This window comes from Taudactylus pleione, unplaced genomic scaffold (genome assembly GCF_031769625.1).
Source record: "Taudactylus pleione unplaced genomic scaffold, aTauple2 ptg002044l, whole genome shotgun sequence".
Classification (NCBI taxonomy): Eukaryota; Metazoa; Chordata; class Amphibia; order Anura; family Myobatrachidae; genus Taudactylus; species Taudactylus pleione.
Genome location: NW_028286439.1, coordinates 21,048 through 40,026, shown reverse-complemented (window position 1 = coordinate 40,026; position 18,979 = coordinate 21,048). Strand labels below are relative to the sequence as shown.

The 18,979-nt window shown below is 53.2% G+C and overlaps 2 protein-coding genes across 3 annotated transcripts in view; one reads left to right on the top strand and one right to left on the bottom strand.

Annotated features, from left to right (window-relative positions):
- The window catches only part of BPNT1 (3'(2'), 5'-bisphosphate nucleotidase 1), a 133,309-nt gene extending 131,320 nt beyond the window's left edge, over positions 1-1,989 (bottom strand). Inside the window, exon 1 of one of the 2 annotated variants that reach the window (XM_088465602.1) lies at positions 1,746-1,989. The gene's annotated coding sequence lies outside the window, so the exon portion shown is untranslated. The remainder of the gene's footprint in view (positions 1-1,745) is intronic. The other variant, XM_088465600.1, reaches the window with a different exon arrangement.
- Positions 1,751-16,559, top strand: LOC148435710 (isoleucine--tRNA ligase, mitochondrial-like; the record flags this gene model as incomplete). The annotated part of the gene is made up of 3 exons (XM_088465604.1): positions 1,751-2,038; positions 14,957-15,079; positions 16,400-16,559. Coding segments are annotated over exons 1-3 (478 nt in total), but the record flags the coding sequence as incomplete, so codon positions are not given.
- Between the last annotated feature and the right edge of the window lie 2,420 nt (positions 16,560-18,979).

Below are 18,979 nucleotides of genomic sequence, written 5' to 3'. Positions count from 1 at the left end.
ATGGAGTGGCATGTGTTGTCCTGTCATAGACCTCTCATTAATAATGCTGGGACAGGCCTGGTGCAGCCACAGCAATACTCACACTGACAGAACAATCCGCAGATGGAGTGGCATGTGTTGTCCTGTCATAGACCTCTCATTAATAATGCTGGGACAGGCCTGGTGCAGCCACAGTAATGCTCACACTGACAGAACAATCCGCAGATGGAGTGGCATGTGTTGTCCTGTCATAGACCTCTCATTAATAATGCTGGGACAGGCCTGGTGCAGCCACAGTAATGCTCACACTGACAGAACAATCCGCAGATGGAGTGGCATGTGTTGTCCTGTCATAGACCTCTCATTAATAATGCTGGGACAGGCCTGGTGCAGCCACAGTAATGCTCACACTGACAGAACAATCCGCAGATGGAGTGGCATGTGTTGTCCTGTCATAGACCTCTCATTAATAATGCTGGGACAGGCCTGGTGCAGCCACAGCAATACTCACACTGACAGAACAATCCGCAGATGGAGTGGCATGTGTTGTCCTGTCATAGACCTCTCATTAATAATGCTGGGACAGGCCTGGTGCAGCCACACCAATACTCACACTGACAGAACAATCCTCAGATGGAGTGGCATGTGTTGTCCTGTCATAGACCTCTCATTAATAATGCTGGGACAGGCCTGGTGCAGCCACACCAATACTCACACTGACAGAACAATCCGCAGATGGAGTGGCATGTGTTGTCCTGTCATAGACCTCTCATTAATAATGCTGGGACAGGCCTGGTGCAGCCACAGTAATGCTCACACTGACAGAACAATCCGCAGATGGAGTGGCATGTGTTGTCCTGTCATAGACCTCTCATTAATAATGCTGGGACAGGCCTGGTGCAGCCACAGCAATACTCACACTGACAGAACAATCCGCAGATGGAGTGGCATGTGTTGTCCTGTCATAGACCTCTCATTAATAATGCTGGGACAGGCCTGGTGCAGCCACAGTAATGCTCACACTGACAGAACAATCCGCAGATGGAGTGGCATGTGTTGTCCTGTCATAGACCTCTCATTAATAATGCTGGGACAGGCCTGGTGCAGCCACAGTAATGCTCACACTGACAGAACAATCCGCAGATGGAGTGGCATGTGTTGTCCTGTCATAGACCTCTCATTAATAATGCTGGGACAGGCCTGGTGCAGCCACAGTAATGCTCACACTGACAGAACAATCCGCAGATGGAGTGGCATGTGTTGTCCTGTCATAGACCTCTCATTAATAATGCTGGGACAGGCCTGGTGCAGCCACAGCAATACTCACACTGACAGAACAATCCGCAGATGGAGTGGCATGTGTTGTCCTGTCATAGACCTCTCATTAATAATGCTGGGACAGGCCTGGTGCAGCCACAGCAATACTCACACTGACAGAACAATCCTCAGATGGAGTGGCATGTGTTGTCCTGTCATAGACCTCTCATTAATAATGCTGGGACAGGCCTGGTGCAGCCACACCAATACTCACACTGACAGAACAATCCGCAGATGGAGTGGCATGTGTTGTCCTGTCATAGACCTCTCATTAATAATGCTGGGACAGGCCTGGTGCAGCCACAGCAATGCTCACACTGACAGAACAATCCGCAGATGGAGTGGCATGTGTTGTCCTGTCACAGACCCTCTGGGAAGAAGTGATACCTATAGACACACAGGGGTATTACACACACCCATATAGACACCCCATTGCCCCTCTCACTCACCTCACTCAGGCAGAACGCAGTGGCCGGAGGTTTGGTCCTCGCCGCTTCCCGTCCTCGCTGTCCCTGTTCGGCTTCCGTAGTCTGGGTTAGGGGGGAACATGCTGACTCTGAGTCGCTGCCGGCTGCCGGGGACCCTCCGCCCCTGGGGGGTGAGAGCAGCCTCCGGGGTAACCGTCAGCAGCGAGAGCCCCGGGCAGAGGAGGTACCGGGACACCGTGCTGCTGCCACACACCGACTTCCCCATCCGCCGGGGCCCCGAGGAGACCGCCAGCGCCGAGCTCCGGCTACAGGAGGTCAGGAGAGGAGGGGGCTATAGGGGCGCCGGGATTGGAGGGGCTGCACTTTGCTAAGGGGTGTCTATGGGGTCACCCGTGGCCGAGGTTGGCAGTGGGATAGTAGTGGCGGGGGGCACTTGGCAGTGGGATAGTAGTGGCGGGGGGCACTTGGCAGCGGGATAGTAGTGGCGGGGGGCACTTGGCAGCGGGATAGTAGTGGCGGGGGGCACTTGGCAGCGGGATAGTAGTGGCGGGGGGCACTTGGCAGCGGGATAGTAGTGGCGGGGGGCACTTGGCAGCGGGATAGTAGTGGCGGGGGGCACTTGGCAGCGGGATAGTAGTGGCGGGGGGCACTTGGCAGCGGGATAGTAGTGGCGGGGGGCACTTGGCAGCGGGATAGTAGTGGCGGGGGGCACTTGGCAGCGGGATAGTAGTGGCGGGGGGCACTTGGCAGCGGGATAGTAGTGGCGGGGGGCACTTGGCAGCGGGATAGTAGTGGCGGGGGGCACTTGGCAGCGGGATAGTAGTGGCGGGGGGCACTTGGCAGCGGGATAGTAGTGGCGGGGGGCACTTGGCAGCGGGATAGTAGTGGCGGGGGGCACTTGGCAGCGGGATAGTAGTGGCGGGGGGCACTTGGCAGCGGGATAGTAGTGGCGGGGGGCACTTGGCAGCGGGATAGTAGTGGCGGGGGGCACTTGGCAGCGGGATAGTAGTGGCGGGGGGCACTTGGCAGCGGGATAGTAGTGGCGGGGGGCACTTGGCAGCGGGATAGTAGTGGCGGGGGGCACTTGGCAGCGGGATAGTAGTGGCGGGGGGCACTTGGCAGCGGGATAGTAGTGGCGGGGGGCACTTGGCAGCGGGATAGTAGTGGCGGGGGGCACTTGGCAGCGGGATAGTAGTGGCGGGGGGCACTTGGCAGCGGGATAGTAGTGGCGGGGGGCACTTGGCAGCGGGATAGTAGTGGCGGGGGGCACTTGGCAGCGGGATAGTAGTGGCGGGGGGCACTTGGCAGCGGGATAGTAGTGGCGGGGGGCACTTGGCAGCGGGATAGTAGTGGCGGGGGGCACTTGGCAGCGGGATAGTAGTGGCGGGGGGCACTTGGCAGCGGGATAGTAGTGGCGGGGGGCACTTGGCAGCGGGATAGTAGTGGCGGGGGGCACTTGGCAGCGGGATAGTAGTGGCGGGGGGCACTTGGCAGCGGGATAGTAGTGGCGGGGGGCACTTGGCAGCGGGATAGTAGTGGCGGGGGGCACTTGGCAGCGGGATAGTAGTGGCGGGGGGCACTTGGCAGCGGGATAGTAGTGGCGGGGGGCACTTGGCAGCGGGATAGTAGTGGCGGGGGGCACTTGGCAGCGGGATAGTAGTGGCGGGGGGCACTTGGCAGCGGGATAGTAGTGGCGGGGGGCACTTGGCAGCGGGATAGTAGTGGCGGGGGGCACTTGGCAGCGGGATAGTAGTGGCGGGGGGCACTTGGCAGCGGGATAGTAGTGGCGGGGGGCACTTGGCAGCGGGATAGTAGTGGCGGGGGGCACTTGGCAGCGGGATAGTAGTGGCGGGGGGCACTTGGCAGCGGGATAGTAGTGGCGGGGGGCACTTGGCAGCGGGATAGTAGTGGCGGGGGGCACTTGGCAGCGGGATAGTAGTGGCGGGGGGCACTTGGCAGCGGGATAGTAGTGGCGGGGGGCACTTGGCAGCGGGATAGTAGTGGCGGGGGGCACTTGGCAGCGGGATAGTAGTGGCGGGGGGCACTTGGCAGCGGGATAGTAGTGGCGGGGGGCACTTGGCAGCGGGATAGTAGTGGCGGGGGGCACTTGGCAGCGGGATAGTAGTGGCGGGGGGCACTTGGCAGCGGGATAGTAGTGGCGGGGGGCACTTGGCAGCGGGATAGTAGTGGCGGGGGGCACTTGGCAGCGGGATAGTAGTGGCGGGGGGCACTTGGCAGCGGGATAGTAGTGGCGGGGGGCACTTGGCAGCGGGATAGTAGTGGCGGGGGGCACTTGGCAGCGGGATAGTAGTGGCGGGGGGCACTTGGCAGCGGGATAGTAGTGGCGGGGGGCACTTGGCAGCGGGATAGTAGTGGCGGGGGGCACTTGGCAGCGGGATAGTAGTGGCGGGGGGCACTTGGCAGCGGGATAGTAGTGGCGGGGGGCACTTGGCAGCGGGATAGTAGTGGCGGGGGGCACTTGGCAGCGGGATAGTAGTGGCGGGGGGCACTTGGCAGCGGGATAGTAGTGGCGGGGGGCACTTGGCAGCGGGATAGTAGTGGCGGGGGGCACTTGGCAGCGGGAGAGGAGTGGCGGGGGGCACTTGGCAGCGGGAGTGGAGTGGCGGGGGGCACTTGGCAGCGGGAGAGGCGTGGCGGGGGGCACTTGGCAGCGGGAGAGGCGTGGCGGGGGGCACTTGGCAGCGGGAGAGGATTGGCGGGGGGCACTTGGCAGCGGGAGAGGTGTGGCGGGGGGCACTTGGCAGCGGGAGAGGATTGGCGGGGGGCACTTGGCTGAGTGAGTGGAGTTTCCGGGTGGGTGCGCTTGGCTGAGTGAGTGGAGTTTCCGGAGGGGTGCGTTTGGCTGAGTGAGTGGAGTTTCCGGGTGGGTGCGCTTGGCTGAGTGAGTGGAGTTTCCGGGGGGGGTGCGCTTGGCTGAGTGAGTGGAGTTTCCGGGTGGGTGCGCTTGGCTGAGTGAGTGGAGTTTCCGGGTGGGTGCGCTTGGCTGAGTGAGTGGAGTTTCCGGGTGGGTGCGCTTGGCTGAGTGAGTGGAGTTTCCGGGTGGGTGCGCTTGGCTGAGTGAGTGGAGTTTCCGGGGGGGTGCGCTTGGCTGAGTGAGTGGAGTTTCCGGGTGGGTGCGCTTGGCTGAGTGAGTGGAGTTTCCGGGGGGGGGTGCGCTTGGCTGAGTGAGTGGAGTTTCCGGGGGGGGTGCGCTTGGCTGAGTGAGTGGAGTTTCCGGGTGGGTGCGCTTGGCTGAGTGAGTGGAGTTTCCGGGTGGGTGCGCTTGGCTGAGTGAGTGGAGTTTCCGGGTGGGTGCGCTTGGCTGAGTGAGTGGAGTTTCCGGGTGGGTGCGCTTGGCTGAGTGAGTGGAGTTTCCGGGTGGGTGCGCTTGGCTTAGGCAGATATTTGCTGAATATTTTATGTATGTTTATCTGATCTTATTTTCCTGTTTGCCTTATGGGTGGTATATATAGTAACACAAGATACATAAGTAGCAGAACTCTGGTTTTTCACATTTCTCTGATCTCAAACACAAATCCCTGTAATATTATGAGAATATTCTTTCCTATAATTCATGCGGAGGGGATGGTGACCTATATAGAGCATATGGGTGATGGCATATGCTGGGTCTTGTTGTGCATTAGGTGTATGTAAAGGGTCTGAGGCAAACAAATGGCACATGGGGGCTGTGGTATATACCCATCAGCCATAATAATAAAACCACTTGCCTAATGTTGTGTAGGTTCCCATCGAGGCATGGACTCCACAAGACCTCTAGGTGTCCTGTGGTATCTGGTGCCAATAGTGTTCTGGCTAAGATCAGTTGCTGATAGTGTGCTAATGACCGGGGGCACTAGTGCACGTGTTCAACCAAAAAGGGGGCGCATCACTTTTGGGGGCGTGACAAGCTGGTGGCATCATTAATATAGGGGTGGGGCTTCCCCAAAGCTGTTCCTTAATGTAAATAGATTGCTTCTAAAAGGGGCAGGGTGCATTTTGCCCTTCATAAATCAGTCTAGTGTGGGCACTATACCAAGACGTTAGCAGCAGATGATTTATGTCCTGTAAGGTGCCAGGTGGGGCCTCTGTGGCTTAAACCAGCACATCCCACAGATGCTGGATCAGCTCGAGAAAGTCAACACCTTGAACATTTGTCAGTTCTTCAAACCATTCCTGAGCAATGTTTGCAGGGTGCATTATCCTGCTGAAAGAGATCGTTGTCATGAAGGGGTGTATTTGGTTTGCAACAATATTTAGGTAAACTAGGTGGTATGTGTTACAGTAACATTCACGTGATTGCCACATCCCAAAGGTGTACCAGCAGAACATTGCCCACAGCATTACACTACCTCCGTCGGCTTTACTTTTTCCCATCGTGCAGGCCTGGACAACCTCTGGCTCAACAAGACCTAATATACCCTTCAAACGATCATTTTGTAAAGCATGCTGGGACTTGTAGTTCCACAACAGCTGAAGAGCCACAGGTTGGGCAGTTCTGCCACAGTGTATCCTGGTGCCATCTCTTCCCCAGGAAACCGACGCACACGCACCCGGTCATCCACATCGTGTAAAAGAAAATGTGATTTATCAACCAGACCACCTTCTGCCATTGCTCCATGGTCCAGTTCTGATGCTTGTAGGTGGTTCCGGCGGTGGACAATGGTCAGCATGGGCACTCTGTCTGCCCCATATACAGCAAGCTGTGATGTACTGTGTGTATCTGGCACCTCTCTGTCACAGCCCCATATACAGCGAGCTGTGATGTACTGTGTGTATCTGGCACCTCTCTGTCATAGCCCCATATACAGCGAGATGTGATGTACTGTGTGTATCTGGCACCTCTCTGTCATAGCCCCATATACAGCAAGATGTGATGTACTGTGTGTATCTGGCACCTCTCTGTCACAGCCCCATATACAGCGAGCTGTGATGTACTGTGTGTATCTGGCACCTCTCTGTCATAGCCCCATATACAGCGAGATGTGATGTACTGTGTGTATCTGGCACCTCTCTGTCATAGCCCCATATACAGCAAGCTGTGATGTACTGTGTGTATCTGGCACCTCTCTGTCATAGCCCCATATACAGCGAGCTGTGATGTACTGTGTGTATCTGGCACCTCTCTGTCATAGCCCCATATACAGCAAGCTGTGATGTACTGTGTGTATCTGGTACCTCTCTGTCATAGCCCCATATACAGCGAGCTGTGATGTACTGTGTGTATCTGGCACCTCTCTGTCATAGCCCCATATACAGCAAGCTGTGATGTACTGTGTGTATCTGGTACCTCTCTGTCATAGCCCCATATACAGCAAGCTGTGATGTACTGTGTGTATCTGGCACCTCTCTGTCATAGCCCCATATACAGCGAGCTGTGATGTACTGTGTGTATCTGGCACCTCTCTGTCATAGCCCCATATACAGCGAGCTGTGATGTACTGTGTGTATCTGGCACCTCTCTGTCATAGCCCCATATACAGCAAGCTGTGATGTACTGTGTGTATCTGGTACCTCTCTGTCATAGCCCCATATACAGCGAGCTGTGATGTACTGTGTGTATCTGGTACCTCTCTGTCATAGCCCCATATACAGCAAGCTGTGATGTACTGTGTGTATCTGGCACCTCTCTGTCATAGCCCCATATACAGCGAGCTGTGATGTACTGTGTGTATCTGGCACCTCTCTGTCATAGCCCCATATACAGCAAGCTGTGATGTACTGTGTGTATCTGGTACCTCTCTGTCATAGCCCCATATACAGCAAGCTGTGATGTACTGTGTGTATCTGGTACCTCTCTGTCATAGCCCCATATACAGCAAGCTGTGATGTACTGTGTGTATCTGGTACCTCTCTGTCATAGCCCCATATACAGCAAGCTGTGATGTACTGTGTGTATCTGGCACCTCTCTGTCATAGCCCCATATACATCGAGCTGTGATGTACTGTGTGTATCTGGCACCTCTCTGTCATAGCCCCATATACAGCAAGCTGTGATGTACTGTGTGTATCTGGTACCTCTCTGTCATAGCCCCATATACAGCAAGCTGTGATGTACTGTGTGTATCTGGTACCTCTCTGTCATAGCCCCATATACAGCGAGCTGTGATGTACGGTGTGTATCTGGCACCTCTCTGTTATAGCCAGTATTAACTTATTTGAAATTTTTGCTACAGAATCTCTTCTATGGGAACGGAGCAGACGTGCTAGCCTTCGCTCCTCATACGCTTTAATGAGCCTTGGGCGCACATGACACTGTCGCCGGTTCACACGTTGTCCTTCCTTGCAGTACTTTTGGTATGTACTAACCACTGCATACTGGGAACACCCCTGAAGACCTGCCGTTTTGAAGACGCTCTCACCCAGTCGTCACTACTTGTCCCTTGTCAAAGTTGCTGAGATCCTGAATCTTTTTCATTTTTCCTGCTTCCAACACATCAACTTCAAGAACTGAGTGTTCAATTGCTGCCTTTTATATCCCGTCCCTTGACGGGTGCCATGACAATCAATGTTATTCACTTAACCTGTTAATTTTTTTAATGTTATGGCTGATGGGTGTAAAAGACACGGGGAGGTGTCTTATGGCAAACAAGGGGCACGGGGAGGTGGTTTATGGCAAACAAGGGGCACGGGGAGATGTCTTATGGCAAACATGGGGTACGGGGAGGTGTCTTATGGCAAACTAGGGTCACGGGGAGGTGTCTTATGGCAAACAAGGGGCACGGGGAGGTGTCTTATGGCAAAAAAGGGGCACGGGGAGGTGTCTTATGGCAAACTAGGGTCACGGGGAGGTGTCTTATGGCAATCAAGGGGAACGGGGAGGTGTCTTATGGCAAACAAGGGGCGCGGGGAGGTGTCTTATGGCAAACAAGGGGCGCGGGGAGGTGTCTTATGGCAAAGAAGGGGCACGGGGAGGTGTCTTATGGCAAACAAGGGGCGCGGGGAGGTGTCTTATGGCAAACAAGGGGCGCGGGGAGGTGTCTTATGGCAATCAAGGGGAACGGGGAGGTGTCTTATGGCAAACAAGGGGCATGGGGAGGTGTCTTATGGCAAAGAAGGTGCACGGGGAGGTGTCTTATGGCCAAGGGGCGCGGGGAGGTGGCTTATGGCAAACAAGGGGCACGGGGAGGTGGCTTATGGCAAACAAGGGGCACGGGGAGGTGTCTTATGGCAAACAAGGGGCACGGGGAGGTGTCTTATGGCAAACTAGGGACATATGATGGATGTCTGATGGCATTAAATGGACAATTCTAGTGGTTGTAGGTCAGCAGTTCTCAAACTGTGGGTCGTGACCCCAAAGTGGGTCGTGGCCAGCTCAGCTTGGGTCAGGTTGATGACTCCTCTGATCTCTCAGCCAGTGATCTGAGGAGAGTGATACCAGTTGAGCTGTCTGTTATTTCAGACTCCTCGGATCACTGGCTGAGAGATCCGGGGGGTCGGGGCTGCTGCCAGGATGGGGGGACAGAGAATGTGTGATGATTGCTGTGGAGGGGGAAGAAACATCAGCAGGGGAGGATGAGGAATGAGGGGAGTGCTGAGCACAGAGCCCATGGGGGAACGGGAGCACATAGTGTGGGAACTGGAGGGGGGAAACAGAAAATAATTGAATTTATTAAAAACCCACTGCCTCCCCCTGTCATCCACTGCCTCCCCCCTGTCATCCACTGCCTCCCCCCTGTCATCCACTGCCTCCCCCCTGTCATCCACTGCCTCCCCCCTGTCATCCACTGCCTCCCCCCTGTCATCCACTGCCTCCCCCCTGTCATCCACTGCCTCCCCCCTGTCATCCACTGCCTCCCCCCTGTCATCCACTGCCTCCCCCCTGTCATCCACTGCCTCCCTCCTGTCATCCACTGCCTCCCCCCTGTCATCCACTGCCTCCCCCCTGTCATCCACTGCCTCCCCCTGTCATCAACCACCTCCCCCATGAAACACACTGCTCCCCTCTGTCTTTCTCACTTACTGCCTCCCCCTGTCATCCTCTGCCTCCCCATCACCCAATCACCCCCTGCCACCCTCTGTCTCTCCCTGTCACCCACTGCCTCTCTAGTCACCCACTGTCTTTCCTGCCACCCTTTGTTGCTCCCTGCCACCCACTACCTCTCTCTGTCACCACTTCCTCCCCTGTCACCCACTGCTTCTTGCTGCCTTCCACTGCCTCCTCCTGCCACCCACTCCCTTTTCCTGTCATCCACTGCTTCTCCCTGCCACCCATTGCCTCTACATCACCCACAGACACCCTCTGCCTCCCCCTGTCACCCACCGTTCCTCCCTATTACCCACAGCCTCCTACATCACAATTTGCCTTCGCAGTTACCCTCTCCCTTTCCATGCCACCCTCTGCCACTATCTGCCCCGTCTGTCTTTCTCACTTACTGCCTCCCTGTCACCCTCTGCCTCTCCCTGCCTCCCCGTCACCCAATCACCCCCTGCCACCTCTGTCTCTCCCTTTCACCCTCTGCTTTCCTGTCACCCACTAGTTTTCCCTGTTACCCACTGCTTCCTATGTCACCCTTTGCCTCCCCAGTCACCCACTGTCTCCCCTGCCACCCTATGCTGCTCCTTGCCAGCCACTCCATGTCTCTCCATCACCTTCCGACACCCTCTGCCTCCCCATTACCCTCAGCTTCTCCTTATTACCCACCTCTTATGTCACCTATTGCCTCCCCAGTCACCCTCTGCCTTACCATGCCACCCTCTGCCACCATCTTCCTCACCCCTGTCAACTTCTGTTTTCTCCCTGTCACCCACAGCTTCTGTCACCCACTGTCTCCTCAGTCACTCTCTGCCTCACCAGTAACCCCATGTCTCCTCAGTCACTCTCTGCCTCACCAGTAACCCCATGTCTCCTCAGTCACACTCTGCCTCACCAGTAACCCACTGTCTCCTCAGTCACTCTCTGCCTCACCAGTAACCCACTGTCTCCTCAGTCACTCTCTCCCTCACCAGTAACCCACTGTCTCCTCAGTCACTCTCTCCCTCACCAGTAACCCACTGTCTCCTCAGTCACTCTCTGCCTCACCAGTAGCCCCATGTCTCCTCAGTCACTCTCTGCCTCACCAGTAATCCACTGTCTCCTCAGTCACTCAGCCTCACCAGTAGCCCCATGTCTCCTCAGTCACTCTCTGCCTCACCAGTCACCCACTGTCTCCTCAGTCACTCTCTGCCTCACCAGTAACCCACTGTCTCCTCAGTCACTCTCTGCCTCACCAGTAGCCCCATGTCTTCTCAGTCACTCTCTGCCTCACCAGTAGCCCCATGTCTCCTCAGTCACTCTGCCTCACCAGTCACCCCATGTCTCCTCAGTCACTCTCTGCCTCACCAGTAACCCACTGTCTCCTCAGTCACTCTGCCTCACCAGTAACCCACTGTCTCCTCAGTCACTCTCTGCCTCACCAGTAGCCCCATGTCTCCTCAGTCACTCTCTGCCTCACCAGTAGCCCCATGTCTCCTCAGTCACTCTCTGCCTCACCAGTCGCCCCATGTCTCCTCAGTCACTCTCTGCCTCACCAGTAACCCACTGTCTCCTCAGTCACTCTCTGCCTCACCAGTAACCCACTGTCTCCTCAGTCACTCTCTGCCTCACCAGTCGCCCCATGTCTCCTCAGTCACTCTCTGCCTCACCAGTCGCCCCATGTCTCCTCAGTCACTCTCTGCCTCACCAGTCGCCCCATGTCTCCTCAGTCACTCTCTGCCTCACCAGTCACCCCATGTCTCCTCAGTCACTCTCTGCCTCACCAGTAACCCACTGTCTCCTCAGTCACTCTCTGCCTCACCAGTAACCCCATGTCTCCTCAGTCACTCTCTGCCTCACCAGTAACCCACTGTCTCCTCAGTCACTCTCTGCCTCACCAGTAACCCCATGTCTCCTCAGTCACTCTCTGCCTCACCAGTAACCCCATGTCTCCTCAGTCACACTCTGACTCACCAGTAACCCACTGTCTCCTCAGTCACTCTCTGCCTCACCAGTAACCCACTGTCTCCTCAGTCACTCTCTGCCTCACCAGTAACCCACTGTCTCCTCAGTCACTCTCTGCCTCACCAGTAACCCCATGTCTCCTCAGTCACTCTCTGCCTCACCAGTAACCCACTGTCTCCTCAGTCACTCTCTGCCTCACCAGTAACCCACTGTCTCCTCAGTCACTCTCTGCCTCACCAGTAACCCCATGTCTCCTCAGTCACACTCTGCCTCACCAGTAACCCACTGTCTCCTCAGTCACTCTCTGCCTCACCAGTAACCCACTGTCTCCTCAGTCACTCTCTCCCTCACCAGTAACCCACTGTCTCCTCAGTCACTCTCTCCCTCACCAGTAACCCACTGTCTCCTCAGTCACTCTCTCCCTCACCAGTAGCCCCATGTCTCCTCAGTCACTCTCTGCCTCACCAGTCACCCACTGTCTCCTCAGTCACTCTCTGCCTCACCAGTAACCCACTGTCTCCTCAGTCACTCTGCCTCACCAGTAGCCCCATGTCTCCTCAGTCACTCTCTGCCTCACCAGTAGCCCCATGTCTCCTCAGTCACTCTGCCTCACCAGTCACCCCATGTCTCCTCAGTCACTCTCTGCCTCACCAGTAACCCACTGTCTCCTCAGTCACTCTGCCTCACCAGTAACCCACTGTCTCCTCAGTCACTCTCTGCCTCACCAGTAGCCTCATGTCTCCTCAGTCACTCTCTGCCTCACCAGTAGCCCCATGTCTCCTCAGTCACTCTCTGCCTCACCAGTCGCCCCATGTCTCCTCAGTCACTCTCTGCCTCACCAGTAACCCACTGTCTCCTCAGTCACTCTCTGCCTCACCAGTAACCCACTGTCTCCTCAGTCACTCTCTGCCTCACCAGTCGCCCCATGTCTCCTCAGTCACTCTCTGCCTCACCAGTCACCCCATGTCAACTTCTGTTTTCTCCCTGTCACCCACAGCTTCTGTCACCCACTGTCTCCTCAGTCACTCTCTGCCTCACCAGTAACCCCATGTCTCCTCAGTCACTCTCTGCCTCACCAGTAACCCCATGTCTCCTCAGTCACACTCTGCCTCACCAGTAACCCACTGTCTCCTCAGTCACTCTCTGCCTCACCAGTAACCCACTGTCTCCTCAGTCACTCTCTGCCTCACCAGTAACCCACTGTCTCCTCAGTCACTCTCTGCCTCACCAGTCGCCCCATGTCTCCTCAGTCACTCTCTGCCTCACCAGTCGCCCCATGTCTCCTCAGTCACTCTCTGCCTCACCAGTCGCCCCATGTCTCCTCAGTCACTCTCTGCCTCACCAGTCACCCCATGTCTCCTCAGTCACTCTCTGCCTCACCAGTCGCCCCATGTCTCCTCAGTCACTCTCTGCCTCACCAGTAACCCACTGTCTCCTCAGTCACTCTCTGCCTCACCAGTAACCCAGTCTCCTCAGTCACTCTCTGCCTCACCAGTCGCCCCATGTCTCCTCAGTCACTCTCTGCCTCACCAGTCACCCCATGTCTCCTCAGTCACTCTCTGCCTCACCAGTAACCCACTGTCTCCTCAGTCACTCTCTGCCTCACCAGTAACCCCATGTCTCCTCAGTCACTCTCTGCCTCACCAGTAACCCACTGTCTCCTCAGTCACTCTCTGCCTCACCAGTAACCCCATGTCTCCTCAGTCACTCTGTGCCTCACCAGTAACCCCATGTCTCCTCAGTCACTCTCTACCTCACTAGTAACCCACTGTCTCCTCAGTCACTCTCTGCCTCACCAGTAACCCCATGTCTCCTCAGTCACTCTCTGCCTCACCAGTAACCCACTGTCTCCTCAGTCACTGCCTCACCAGTAACCCACTGTCTCCTCAGTCACTCTCTGCCTCACCAGTAACCCCATGTCTCCTCAGTCACTCTCTCCCTCACCAGTAACCCCATGTCTCCTCAGTCACTCTCTCCCTCACCAGTAACCCACTGTCTCCTCAGTCACTCTCTCCCTCACCAGTAACTCACTGTCTCCTCAGTCACTCTCTGCCTGACCAGTAACCCCATGTTTCCTCAGTCACTCTCTGCCTCACCAGTCACCCCATGTCTCCTCAGTCACTCTCTGCCTCACCAGTCACCCCATGTCTCCTCAGTCACTCTCTGCCTCACCAGTAGCCCCATGTCTCCTCAATCACTCTCTGCCTCACCAGTCACCCCATGTCTCCTCAGTCACTCTCTGCCTCACCAGTCACCCCATGTCTCCTCAGTCACTCTCTGCCTCACCAGTAGCCCCATGTCTCCTCAGTCACTGCCTCACCAGTAACCCACTGTCTCCTCAGTCACTCTGCCTCACCAGTAACCCCATGTCTCCTCAGTCACTCTCTGCCTCACCAGTAACCCACTGTCTCCTCAGTCACTCTCTGCCTCACCAGTAACCCCATGTCTCCTCAGTCTCTCTCTGCCTCACCAGTAACCCCATGTCTCCTCAGTCACTCTCTGCCTCACCAGTAACCCCATGTCTCCTCAGTCTCTCTCTGCCTCAACAGTAACCCCATGTCTCCTCAGTCACTCTCTGCCTCACCAGTAACCCCATGTCTCCTCAGTCACTCTCTGCCTCACCAGTAACCCACTGTCTCCTCAGTCACTCTCTGCCTCACCAGTAACCCACTGTCTCCTCAGTCACTCTCTGCCTCACCAGTAACCCACTGTCTCCTCAGTCACTCTCTGCCTCACCAGTAACCCCATGTCTCCTCAGTCTCTCTCTGCCTCACCAGTAACCCCATGTCTCCTCAGTCACTCTCTGCCTCACTAGTAACCCCATGTCTCCTCAGTCACTCTCTGCCTCACCAGTAACCCCATGTTTCCTCAGTCACTCTATGCCTCACCAGTAACCCCATGTCTCCTCAGTCTCTCTCTGCCTCACCAGTAACCCCATGTCTCCTCAGTCACTCTCTGCCTCACCTTGCGGGCTCGTCCCTGCAATGTGTAAAAAATGAAATGATCGCATTACCGCACACCTCGCAGGTTTGTGTCTCTCTAGTGTTACTGTGCATGAGCGGTCTGGCAGCCATTCTGCAGTAACATGCCGGGCTCCTGTAATCATTTTTATTGTTAGACAGGGTCCCAGAGCAAAAAAGTTTGAGAACCCCTGTTGTAGACGTAGGTAGGGCTGGCATGCTGATAGCAGTAAGGCTGCCTACCCATGCTGTATAATAGTATTTGCTGTAAAGCACGTTAGATATGCAGTATAGAGGTTTATGTCCTTAGCGTTGTGCTAATACTGCAGTGATAATCTAATATGTTTTCTTTCTAGGAATGTAATTTCCTCCAGCTGTATAACAATCAAAGAGCCATAAAAACTAAGAAGGAATTCAGTCTGCACGATGGACCCCCTTATGCCAACGGTGACCCCCATGTTGGACATGCCCTAAATAAGGTGAGCTTTTTCCCAACTATTATCTTGCATAATGTGGAGACCTCAAATAATGGGTCCACAGTGGTCCTGCTAGTTAGGAAGAGGAAGGGTTACCCCCCCCTCCCTGGTTAGATGCAATTCTCCCTTGGGGGTCTATTGCTGTATTTTCTTCAATGCTATGCAATTCGGTGATGCTGGATTACTGAGTAGAGGCGGTATGAGACCGCTGATGCTGGATTACTGAGTAGAGGCGGTATGAGACCGCTGATGCTGGATTACTGAGTAGAGGCGGTATGAGACCGCTGATTCTGGATTACCGAGTAGAGGAGGTATGAGACCGCTGATGCTGGATTACCGAGTAGAGGAGGTAGGAGACCGCTGATGCTGGATTACCGAGTAGAGGAGGTAGGAGACCGCTGATGCTGGATTACCGAGTAGAGGAGGTATGAGACCGCTGAAGCTGGATTACTGAGTAGAGGAGGTATGAGACCGCTGAAGCTGGATTACCGAGTAGAGGAGGTATGAGACCGCTGATGCTGGATTTCTGAGTAGAGGAGGTAGGAGACCGGTGATGCTGGATTACCGAGTAGAGGCGGTATGAGACCGGTGATGCTGGATTACCGAGTAGAGGCGGTATGAGACCGCTGAAGCTGGATTACCGAGTAGAGGCGGTATGAGACCGCTGATGCTGGATTACCGAGTAGAGGAGGTATGAGACCGCTGATGCTGGATTACCGAGTAGAGGAGGTATGAGACCGGTGATGCTGGATTACCGAGTAGAGGAGGTAGGAGACCGGTGATGCTGGATTACCGAGTAGAGGAGGTAGGAGACCGGTGATGCTGGATTACCGAGGAGAGGAGGTATGAGACCTGTGATGCTGGATTACCGAGTAGAGGAGGTATGAGAGCGGTGATGCTGGATTACCGAATTGCAGCTGTCATTCTGTTGTCCTATAGATAATTGCAGCTGTCATTCTGTTATCCTATAGGTAATTGCAGTTGTCATTCTGTTGTCCTGTAGGTAATTGCAGCTGTCATTCTGTTGTCCTGTAGGTAATTGCAGCTGTCATTCTGTTGTCCTGTAGGTAATTGCAGCTGTCATTCTGTTGTCCTGTAGGTAATTGCAGCTGTCATTCTGTTGTCCTGTAGGTAATTGCAGCTGTCATTCTGTTGTCCTGTAGATAATTGCAGCTGTCATTCTATTGTCCTGTAGATAATTGCAGCTGTCATTCTATTGTCCTGTAGATAATTGCAGCTGTCATTTTGTTGTCCTGTAGATAATTGTAGCTGTCATTCTGTTGTCCTTTAGATAATTGCAGCTGTCATTCTGTTCTCCTATAGATTCTAAAGGATATTACAAATCGCTTTCATGTGATGAGAGGCTACAAAGTCACCTATGTACCAGGTTGGGATTGCCATGGATTACCTATAGAGCTCCGAGCCTTGGCAGACATGGGGGAGAGATGTGAAAATCTGTCACCGATGGAAATCCGCACTAGAGGTACGAGATTACCCACAGGCGAGGAGAGTGATGTGTGTGTGTGTGTATGTATATATGTATGTGTGTGTGTATATGTATATATGTGTGTGTGTGTGTATATATATATATATATATATATATATATATATATATATATATATATATATATATAATCTTATAATCTTATTTATATCTCAGGGCTAGAGGTAGGAGATTACACACAGGTGAGGAGGGTGATGTGTGTGTGTGTATATATATATATATATATATATGTTCCCTCTAGCTCCGGCGGCAGGCAGGGCGCCGGAGCTAGAGAGGGCAATGTTGTGCTCGCGCCGAAGGCGCGTGCGCGTCCGAAAAGGGGGCGTGGTTACGAAAAGGGGGCGTGTCTATAAGGCGCGTCCCCCTTTTCGTCATACTTGGGGGCGTGCCCGGCGCTTACGGACATGCCGGGCAGCCCCCCAAGCGCTGCAGAAAGGGAGAATAGACGCCGGGCATGCGCCCGGCGTCTATTCCCCGGCGGTGACCGGGTCACCGCATGTTTGTCCACCCGCGGGACACTGCGTCCCGCGGGTGAGAACGGCTCCCGCAGGCTGTTAGGGCAGGGCGCTTTTTGCCCTCCAAAAGGAGGGCAGGGCGCCGCGCCCTGCTAAAACAGCCCAGCGGGAACACTATATATATATATATATATATATATATATATATATATACAGTTTGAGTCTCCGATAACCAAAATGCTTGGGACCAGGGGTATTTTGGATAACGGAATATTCCGTATTTTGGAATAATTGCATATCATAATGAGACATCTTGGGAATAGGCCCCCAATATACACACAGAATGCATTTATGTGTTATATGCACCTTATACACACAGCCTGCAGGTCATTGTATACAATATTTTCAATAATTTTGTGGCTCAAACAAAGTTTGTGTGCATACATGAAATACATTTGTTTCATATACACCCTATACACACAGCCTGAAGGTAATTTTATACAATATTTTTAATAATTTGTGCCTTAGACAAAGTTTGTGTACATTGAACCATCAAAAATCAAAGGTTTCATTTTCTCAGTCATGCTAAAAAAGTTCCGTATTTCGGAATATTTGGATATGGGAGACTCAACCTGTACTCAGGACTAGAGGTAGGAGTTTACACACAGGTGAGGAGGGTGATGTGTATATATATAACTCAGGACTAGAGGTAGGAGATTACACACAGCTGTGGAGGGTGATGTGTATACAGGTTGAGTCTCCCATATCCAAATCTTCCAAAATACGGAATATTCCGAAATACGGAATATTTTTAGCATGACTGAGATAGTGAAACCTTTGATTTTTGATGGTTCAATGTACACAAACTTTGTTTAAGGCACAACATTATTAAAAATAAAGTATAAAATGACCTATAGGCTGTTTGTTTAAGGTGTATATGACATAAATGAATTTCATGTATCTACACAAACTTTGTTTGAGCCACAAAATTATTGAAAATATTGTATAAAATGACCTGCAGGCTGTGTGTATAAGGTGTATATGAATCATAAAGCATTCTGTGCTTAGATTTGTGTCCTATTCCCAATATATTTCAATATGGTATACAATTATTCCAAAATACGGAATATTCCGATATCCAAAATACCTCTGGTCCCAAGCATTTTGGTTATCGGAGACTCAAACTGTATATATATATAACTCAGGACTAGAGATAGGAGATAGCACACAGGTGAGGAGGGTGATGTGTGTGTGTGTGTGTGTATATATATATATATATATATATATATATATATATTGGTCTTTTGTCCAGGAATGATGATGTTCGTCCATGTAAGATGACGTTTTGCCTCGTTCTGAGTTCCGTTTTTTTGGAGGGAAAAATCCGAACTCCACGTGCAAACTCGAACCTATCCGAGCCTGCACATCCCTAATATATATATATATATATATATATATATACACACACATATATACACATACATATACATACATACATACATACACTCAGCACTAGAGGTAGGAGATTACCCACAGACGGGATGGTTGTCGTTGTAATGATGTAGTAGTGGTAGTGAATGGGAAGGGACATTGATATGATGTAGTAGTGGTAGTGAATGGGAAGGGACGTTGTATTGATGTAGTAGTGGTAGTGAATGGGAAGGGACGTTGTATTGATGTAGCAGTGGTAGTGAATGGGAAGGGACGTTGTATTGATGTAGTAGTTGTAGTGAATGGGAAGGGACATTGATATGATGTAGCAGTGGTAGTGAATGGGAAGGGACGTTGTATTGATGTAGCAGTGGTAGTGAATGGGAAGGGACATTGATATGATGTAGCAGTGGTAGTGAATGGGAAGGGACGTTGTATTGATGTAGTAGTTGTAGTGAATGGGAAGGGACATTGATATGATGTAGTAGTGGTAGTGAATGGGAAGGGACGTTG